At 34.2% G+C, this 9,622-nt stretch overlaps 1 protein-coding gene across 8 annotated transcripts; it reads right to left on the reverse strand.

The window, feature by feature from the left end:
• Positions 1-3,064: 3,064 nt before the first annotated feature.
• Positions 3,065-9,261, reverse strand: LOC105977708 (splicing factor U2af large subunit A). 8 transcript variants are annotated; one of them, XR_016031764.1, is made up of 14 exons: positions 8,975-9,261; positions 8,309-8,422; positions 7,505-7,785; positions 7,120-7,233; positions 6,314-6,378; positions 5,641-5,711; positions 5,514-5,558; positions 5,377-5,436; positions 5,050-5,110; positions 4,849-4,961; positions 4,256-4,702; positions 4,008-4,143; positions 3,694-3,891; positions 3,065-3,587 (listed from the first exon to the last, which is right to left on the reverse strand). XR_016031764.1 is itself a non-coding variant. In XM_088819657.1 (14 exons), the coding sequence occupies exons 2-14, from the start codon at positions 8,420-8,422 to the stop codon at positions 3,450-3,452; spliced, it is 1,713 nt and encodes a 570-aa protein (XP_088675783.1). In that variant the 5' UTR covers positions 8,975-9,261; the 3' UTR covers positions 3,065-3,449. The 8 variants fall into 8 exon arrangements, 4 of the variants coding, with proteins under 4 accessions (XP_088675783.1, XP_012858511.1, XP_088675782.1 ...); XR_016031763.1 differs by having other exon boundaries at positions 8,981-9,154; XR_001174584.2 differs by having other exon boundaries at positions 6,314-6,384; positions 8,981-9,154.
• Positions 9,262-9,622: the final 361 nt, after the last annotated feature.

Here is a 9,622-nt window from a genome sequence, read left to right on the forward strand (position 1 = left end):
TTTAATCTCTCAAATTAATGCATAAAAAGGTCCAAATAATAATAACCCTAAAAACAACCTATTTACAAGGAAAATAATTCATAAGTTATCTTTAGTAAGGAGATAGTAGAATAAACCAAATCAGATCTTAAATAACAAGAAATAAATTGTCTTATAATAAAATACAAAAAATAAATAAATTTTCTTCTCGAAGTCATGTCTTATCGGTTGGATCACTAGACGAACTCAAGTATTTGAGTTCGGTTTGCTTCACAATTTGCTCTGATAATTCACTCCAATTTTGTTCATCTTAGATCGAACTAAGCCTTATGAGTTCTTATTTTCAGAGCTCGTCTTTCACTAAGTAAAACATGGATGCTTGGTTTGAGCTCGAGTAATTGGTCTACTTGGCACATGCAGCTCGTCTGAAACGTCAACTCTTTCATTTAGCTCGACAATAGCTCGCGTGCTTGGTTGGTTCATATCAGAGACCGGTAAAAATAACTTTTTCGAGTGATGTTTTGGCGGAAATCAGGTGATCGCCGACATGGGATTAATAGGGAGGGGCGGAGGTGTGGATGAAATATATTTTTTTAGAGTGGATATGGTGTTAAGGATGAGATGAAGTTGATGAGAATAAAGTATTTAAGGTGACCGAATGACTTCTAGCAAAATGAGAAAATATGAATATCCTGATAAAAAAGGAAATTAGACTTAATAGGGCGTTTACCAAACTGTCTATAATTAATTAATATAGGTAATTGATTTCGAAAAGAAAAACATTACTATAATTTAATTGCATAAATTATTTATTAAATAATATATAACCATAAAGGGAATTGATACAATATTTTTATTTTATTTTTGTGCACCGAATAATCTGGCTTCTTGCTGCAGGTTTCACCAGGTTTCGGACCTCCACTATGCAACCGGGATCAAACGGGTACATGTTGAGTTGTCAACCGAAATAGTTTAGTTGTACTGTGGACACCTAAGAAATTCTATATAAATAACTTCAACATCTAAGAAATTCTATATAAATAACTTCAACATCCACATTCGGATGGGGGGATCGCAAATCAAATTTCATATATAAATCATAGGGTAAATTACACCCATACCTCTGAGGTATGCTTAAATAATTTTAAGGTCCTTATGGTATTGATAATTACACTCACCCCTGAAATGTAGTTAGAAACTCTAACGGGATAATGCATTGGATACATTATTCAGATAGGGTTCTAATGGGCTATTACTTTTAGTTAGTGGTGGAGATAACATAGAGTTATGGAGAGTTATGTGGTGAAATGGCTCCCCCAATATGTCTTAAATCATCTATAACTATTTGTTGTCTTCACCACTTCTTGACACCAATAGAGCGTTATAACTCTATCGTAATAACGTATCCGATGCATTATCTCATTAGAGTTTATAACTACGTTTCAAGGGGGTGAGTGTAATTATCGATACCACAGGGACCTTAAAGTTATTTAAGCATACCTCAGGTGTGTGGGTGTAATTTACCCTAAATCAAATTTCGATAAAAAGTATCAAAAATCAAAATTATTGAAATCACAATGACAAAATATATTACTTCTAGAATTCTTCCAAAGTACGTGTAGATTATTTCAGTATTATTTCTAGAATAATAAACTATGTAGATAACAAGTCTCGCTTTGTATTTCTTGAATATAAACTATGTAGATAATGATTACACACCTTCAAATCAGACCGATATTGAGCGTTCATTAAAGACCATTTTCCAATAAATAGGACTACTAGCATGGTTTGTTAGATTGAACATAACGCAATTACAATGAATGTAGTAAAAAACAGAAGTATTATAAGAACTAAATACAACAAATCATTTTATTAACATTCAATCGCATGTTCTTAGAAGTCATTTCACAAACAACAGTTTTTTGGTTATCAATCGCCAACTTTAATGACTAATAGAAAATTAGGAGTATTCTATGTTATAAGAAACAAAGAGAGATGACGTCTGCCATGACATATTTATAGAGAGCAATTCTTCATGAAGTGCTTTGGTAAGCGTTTTCATTTTATTTTGGAGAAAGATTTAGAGAAAACAATTATTTATGAAGTTTAGGAGTTAAACTCTCATTTATCCATATTTCGACAAACAATGGCTATGTTTGGTAAGCTTTTGGGTTTCAGTTTTCATTGTTTTTGGAGAAGGATTCTTTCGGAGTTGAACTCTAATTTATCCATATATTTCGAGAGAAACAAGAGAAACAATTGACTATTTCGAGAAACTGGACAAACAATTAGCTATTTTATGGCTATGTTTGGTCTGTCATTCTTTACTGCAATTGATGAACTTACAGTTAAACCCCTGTAAATTAATACAGTTCGAACCATCAAAATTTCATTAATTTAGCGAAATATTAACTTATCGATAAATTAATAATTATTAATTTATACATTAATTAATAACTTATTGATTTATGAAATTACCTTTATTATTATTTTCAATAAATACATTTTTTTCGTGTATATAATTAATTGTACCATTCGTTCAATGCACTCTAGAGCCCGTTTCACGAATGGAAGCTCTTAAAACAGTAATGATATAGAAAGATTTATGTTGGTTGAAAAAAGTGAAAACAGTAATGATATAGAAAGATTTATGTTGGTTGAAAAAAGTGAGCGATGAGATTGATTGTAATGTGAACTTAATTTAAGAATTATTTTTATGTATTATTAATTTATATTAGAAAGATTTATGTTGGTTGAAAAAAGTGAGGGATGAGATTGATGGTAACGTGAACTTAATTTAAGAATTATTTTTATGTATTATTAATTTATATATTATATGGGGCTTCTTAAAATTTTCAAATGTGTATTATCTTATAAATTTAGGAAATTATTAATTTAGCACGTTGTCCCCGAATCGGGACCGAGAAAATCTATTATTTAAGCGAAGTTATTAATTTATCGAGATTCTACTGTATTTATGAAATTTTAGCATAACTATGTCATTACAAATTTAATTATTTGTATTTCAAAGCCCGCCGATAGAGAGAAGATGGTTAGATTTGAGGAGAGATCACATATAGTCCACTTTTAACACAAGCCAAAAAACTAGCACAACTCAAAACTAATCAATCAGAAATTTGGAACCAACGACTACTTTGCAGATTACAAAGCTCTATGGAGACACCATTGCAGCAAAGCTCTATGGAGACACCAAATTCATCAACTACGTAAATTCATTATCCCTATTTAATTTAATCATCCAAAACACCATAACACAAATGTCCTGATCCAGAATCAAATCTCGAGCGCAGAACACATGGTCTTCAAGCGCGCATTAAAAAGGAAACCTGCAAAATTGTACGAATAGAAACATAAACCTATTTAAAGATTATCATATCTAACATCAAAATCCAGATATCTTCATACGAGATACTGAGGATGATGATGTGGCAAAAGCCAATAGCAATAAGCTAGCCCTCGTAATCCGCCTCAGCGAACTTGTTTTCTGGATAGAAAACTGCAACCACTTCATTGCCACCGAATTTCCTACCATTCAGTCCTTGCCTTGCTTTTGTAGCCCCTTCAGTGTCTGTATATTCCAAGAATACCTAGAGAAAATAGTGTCAGTTTTATCCATAGTGCAAGAAAGAGACACGAGGGTAAAATGGTAAAATCACAGTGGATATAAAAACCAATAATTGCTTAGCAGCGAACCTTTCCTACACCGGGCCCCATTTCGCCACTGGGAAGTGGCCGAGGGATGACAACATTTACCAAAGTACCTGGAAAAAAAATAATGTCAGTGCTGAAATCCGTGATTTAATTAAGGGTGGAATAGGTATTTAATAAGATTCCCGAGTTTTCTGTATCTATGTGTGGCTTCAGGTTAGCAGATTAAGGGACTTGAGAAGGCTGTAAAACAGAGAATACAAAAACACACAAAGGAAAAAAGATTTCAGTGCCATGAACGTTTTCTGTAATCAGTTCAATTTAGAGAGATAAAAACGGTCCTATTTTAAAGCAATTACCAAACTTCGCGCATTCGATTTTCATGTCCTCCACTATATCCTCATAGTCGTCGTCGTCTTTGAGCTCTTCTGGATTTACCACTTCCGTTAGGCAAACGACCTTTGTAGCTATTACAGGAGGTTGTAGCATTATTCTCTGCAAAAAAAAAAAACAAAAATATGTGTTAACAGTTGCACCATTAACTTAGGTCACATCGTTTTCAGAGTCAAACACTGATAAAAAAAAATCAGCAATAAAATTCCGTTACCTGCAATGCTATTTGTTGCTGTGCATGCATTAACACACTCTCTTGTTCAGGTTTAGGCTGTGTAGTGCCCTGGTTAGCACGCCTAACAGTAAGTGTTTTATCGCCCATTTTTATCCCATTTAGAGCTGCACAAGCAATATCTGTAACCGATAAATCTTGGTAAACGCAAAAGGCGTAGCCTTTGGAGTTCCCTGTTTCTCTATCTTTAACGAGATCAAAGCCTCGAAGCGGTCCAAATGACTCCAGCAGCTCCCTTATCTGTGCCTCTGTGAAATAATACGGTAAACCACCAACAAATATACGGTCAGGGCCCTCAAGCCCACCAGAAGATCCTGGACTCAACCCCACAGCAGCAAGATTTAGATCGGGATTCGGTTGACTTGGGCCAAGAGTCGCAGCCAGTGAAGGGTTATAATCGCTGGGTCTTCTCACTTTAACTGGTGCACCCTGAATAACCAAGAACATAAAAACATCACTTACTTTAGATTAACTATGCTAACAATGGAAAAGAAAACATCGGTCGAAATCGTACAATAAAGAAATGTAATCAGATGGAGCTGGAATTAAAAGTTTCAGTAACAACTTATTAATACCTCAAAAATAATTCCATCTAAAGCCATGGCATTACTAGCCTCTTCAACAGATCTCATCTCCACAAAAGCAAACTTTTTCTCGTGGTTAATATAAACATTAACAACCGCATCGCCTGGAATCACAAAGAGAAGTTTAGATTCCTTAATCAGGACTTAACTCATTATAAATTAGAAAGGAATTTGTAAATGCACGTTAAATACCTGGACCGGCAGTGTTTCCTCCGATTGCTGACATAACATGACTAAAGAAGGTCGCCACAGTCTACAATAGAAGAATAAAGAACAATATTAGACAAAAAGTAGCATGTAAGCAAAAGTAACAGAGGAAGAATCAAGGAGACTAAAAGGCACACAAAACTACATGCTTGACAAATAACGAGTACTACCGTTCCAAGTACCAAACAGCAAAAGTTTGTTTATGATAAATACGAGAAGCAAAAGCTTCTTCAAATGTAATTGATTGCAGATGTCTATGCTGTGCCAAAAATAGCAAAGTTTATTGGAAAATTATAATGGTTGGAATATAACCTGTTCATTAGCAGAGGGAGGAAGTCCACCAACATAGACTCGTCGAGCATGTCTTGTAGCCTGATAAAATAACACTTAAAAGAATATCCTTCATGAATGTATGTTACAAGAACAAAGTCAAATGAACAAACAAATACCTGCTGAGTCATTGCCTGAACAGGCATCATTGAGAGTGCTCCAAACTGCCATCAAACAATTTATATCTTTAGAAGTTGAATGGAAAAAGCTTGAATAAATAATTGTCAAAGAGAGTAAAGTATAAACCTGTCCAGCTGCCATAGGTAACATATTTGCAAACATTCCGGGCATTGTGGGAGGGATCCCAGGCATCTGACCTGTGAATGCTAAAACAAGTTATGGATCACATTTAAAGATGGGCATACTATTCTTATTCTTAAGTAAAAAAAAAAAATCAGTATTTTCTGTCATAATATTTAATTATTTTTGTTTTAGGCAGATCACAATCCAATTATTAAATACTGTGCTGGAGACAACAGCATATTTTATTTAAAGTATCCGTAAAACTACCAAAGCTGCAAATCCTGGTTGAAGATGGACAAGACCTGTTTTGATTCTTCCTTGCATATAAAAGCTACAGAAGTCGGGTCACGCCCATTGACAGCACAGTGGGGCTAGTAGCCTAACGTTGCCTTCTTAGAACATAACATAGGACATACAAAACAACAAAGAAACACCAAACACAAGAAGAAACCAAAAAACACTCTCAGTTTCCATCACTAAGCAAATAATTAAATGAAAAAAACCAAATAGCCAATCGAGGGACCATTGCTCCATAACGTGATATAAGCAAATTGAAAAACCGAGTACGCTTACCAAAATGAAATAATGTATTTCGATACGAACTTTCCAGGCTATATCAAAGAGAAAGTAATAATTATCATTGTAACTTAAATGTAAAGCAACTAGTTGTTTATACCTGGAATAGCGGTGGCATTGGGAAGCAATGATGCAGCAGGGGGTGCCATGTCAAAACCACTCGTCCTTTTGCTATTAAAGTTGCATCATTAGTGACGGGGTAAGGTGAAATTGTTGATGATTTATAATGAGTAAAGTACAGTATGTATATATGTCTAAACATTACTTCCCCACAAATTCAAACAATGACCAACAGAATTTCTGTCACTATATTCAAAAGTAAGGACATGTAAGTTGATCTGTCAAAACTTGAGACTCAAGAACCAAGATAACATGGTATTCAGAATTCCAAAGACAAATCCCAGCTAATTATCAATGGATCAATGTCAAGTTCGTAAAATCACATTATGATTGATAATAAAGGTCCACTCGGTTGAAATCCTTAAACCTCCAGCATTACCAATGGTTTCCTTTGTCCTTATTGGAAGACTTGTATTTTCATTGTAAATACCCTTAAACTTTTATATTCTGGAATGTAGCCACTGAAAAGAGACACATTTAATAGATGTCTTTTACAAATTTTATAACATTTTCAAAACCAGCAGATAGAGGTCAAAATCAATTTGTCATTTTATCGGAAAATATAATTCAATTTTACTGCACTTATCAACTAGCAGATTATTATGATTGAATCAGGTTATTATGTAATTAATCTTTTACCTTTGTTAAAATTAAATAAATAGCTCAATATATATTGTAAGATGAAGATGAAACAGTTAGCTTGTATAGCAACATCTTGCATTAGAAAGGCTCCCTGGCCAGAAACAAAGGTATAAAAAAAAAAGGAATATTATGACGTCAGACTACCTTTTGGAGCGTGAACGAGAACGTGATCTTGATCTGTGCTCAGACTTTGACCTTGACGGAGATCTAGGCCTATGCCTGTGCCTATCCTCTCGGTCTTTATCGTGATCTCTCCGCCTGAAAGATGATAATAGTTAAAGCAACAGAAAAGAGCCACCTGAATGACAACTTAGCATATGGCAAGCCTATCATTAGGTGTGAAGAATAATTAAGTAATACCGCAGAGGCGTAGATGGGAAAAGATTGCTAGCTAGAAAACAAACATATTATGAAATACTACAAACATAACATAATGACCCTTGGTAATATGGAGCTAAATTTCAGTGAGAAACTACAGACGACAAATACAATATATCAAAAACTAAGAAGAAAAGCTCCAGTGTTAAACCTGTCATGGTCTCGGCTTCTGTAATAGTCATCTCCATCGTCGGGATCTCTAGTCCTCTCTCTCTCTCTTCTCTCACTACGGTACCTGTGACGCTCACGATCTCGATCCTTGTCTGGATCCCTCTCCCTATTTTTATCTCTATCCTTTTCCCTATCTCTACCTCTCTCCCTATCTCGTTCTCTGTCCCTGTCCCGCTCTTTGTCACGACCTCTTTCCCTTTCCTTATCTCTACTTCTGGAGGACTCCCTCTCTCTGTCTTTCTCATGGTCACGAGATCCATGCTGTAAAAATTATAGCAGTAAGAACACATGAAACAGACAAAACGTTACACTAAAAAACAAACATTTTAAACATATCAAAGAAACAGAACATTGATTGAATTCCATCCAATGTTGGTCAACCAAATTCAAAAAACAAAAGAGCATATTTATGAATACCACCATGTGAACAGCAATAGTTCCACTATTCAGAGCTCATATAAATATAGTTCAGCTATTATTACACTAATAAGATAGATACCAATAGCCTCAGCACTCGGAGAGTTTTTGGTACAAAAACTGTGCCCGAAAGTCATAACTGCAGTGCATCAACCACGAAAAGGATTTTTTTCCATAATTCCTATTTTAATGCATAAATTATATGCCAAAAAACAAACATCAAATTATCTCATAGCATTATTTTATCATATTCTATTAAGAGTATCCTGAACTGGATGACCCTTCTTTCATCATATTCCATGAAAAGTACTCAAAAAACCAAATTCTTTGCCAGCACAAGTTAAGTTATATTAGTAGAGATGCAAACCTTGGACCCTGAATTGGATGACCCTTTTTGAGCTAGTTGTTGCATGTCTGATTCTCTGGGTGAGTCCAAAGCAGAAGGAGAATAGGAGTTTCCATCAACTTCATGACTTGACATCTGCAAACATGTGAAAATACATCCAATTATGCCATCGGCAGTCATATGCAACTAACATTGATGAAAACGATCAAATTTCAGTGTTAATTCCCAAATTCAATCATTAATTTCCAATCTTTGATACAAGGAAGTAGGTCAGCTAACAAGAACAGTTCAGCATGTAATCAACAAACTACAGACCTCTCTTTCAAAAACTTCAAGAGAAAAAGCTCACCGAAAAAACTGAAGAATTAACAAGTTAGTAAGAAAGTTACCAAGCACTGGCCAACCTTTACCACTCTTTCTTTACAATCGATAACTTTGCATTCTAAAAATTAGGGCTCTGTATTTAGGGGGGAATACAATTTCAAATACAATCTACAGCCAAAGGTACAGTCTTTTCTTTTTTCCCCAATTGCATGCATTCAAAAATCAGAAGAAAATGATAGGTCTGGGTAATTTAATTTAACACTAAACAAAAATAGCAATTCACCGCTAAATAGTTCATCGTTGTATACACAGATCCATTATTCAATTAAGAAATAAACCAGAAATTACAGCAAGAGAGAGTACCGTTACCGTTCCGGGGGAATGATTCAATGCTGATTGTATTGAAAATTAGGTGATTTTCGAAACCCTAGTTGTTGTTTTCTTCAAGGTCGAGTTTTTAATTTTCCCCTAATATTTGTCCAGCGAGGGTTTATGGTAGGTGTGTATATATGTCGATGTGTGTGCGGGATGCTGTAAACTTATGCGAAAGCAAGATGGGGCCCAGTTTAGTTTTGACTTTTGTTCAATCTCATTTTACAAAAGGACTTTGTTTTAAATATTGGATAATTTCTAATAAAAAGAAAATTAAAAAAAAAAAATAGTAAAGTATTGAACTTTCATTTGTCCTCTTAAATGTGAATTTTTAAGGATGCTATTTTTCATTATAATGTCAGGTAAGTAATAATAATCATGAAACTTACGAATAAGAGGGTGTTTGGCTAACTTTACAATAAGCTATTCAAAAAAGCTTATAAGTTCTTACAAAACAAATTAAGTTCTTAAAAAATCATAAAATAGAGGAAATAAGATTTTCTTTTAGTACCATTATCCCACATTTGTATTTAAGATCTTATAGTAAGTAAAAATGACTTATAAGTTTATCATCCTAACACTTTAAAAAAAAAATTGAAAATAAAAATAAGACGTAACAGCTTATCAACTCTTAAAACA

Source organism: Erythranthe guttata, chromosome 6 (assembly GCF_056151865.1).
Source record: "Erythranthe guttata isolate IM_541 chromosome 6, IM_541, whole genome shotgun sequence".
NCBI lineage: Eukaryota > Viridiplantae > Streptophyta > Magnoliopsida > Lamiales > Phrymaceae > Erythranthe > Erythranthe guttata.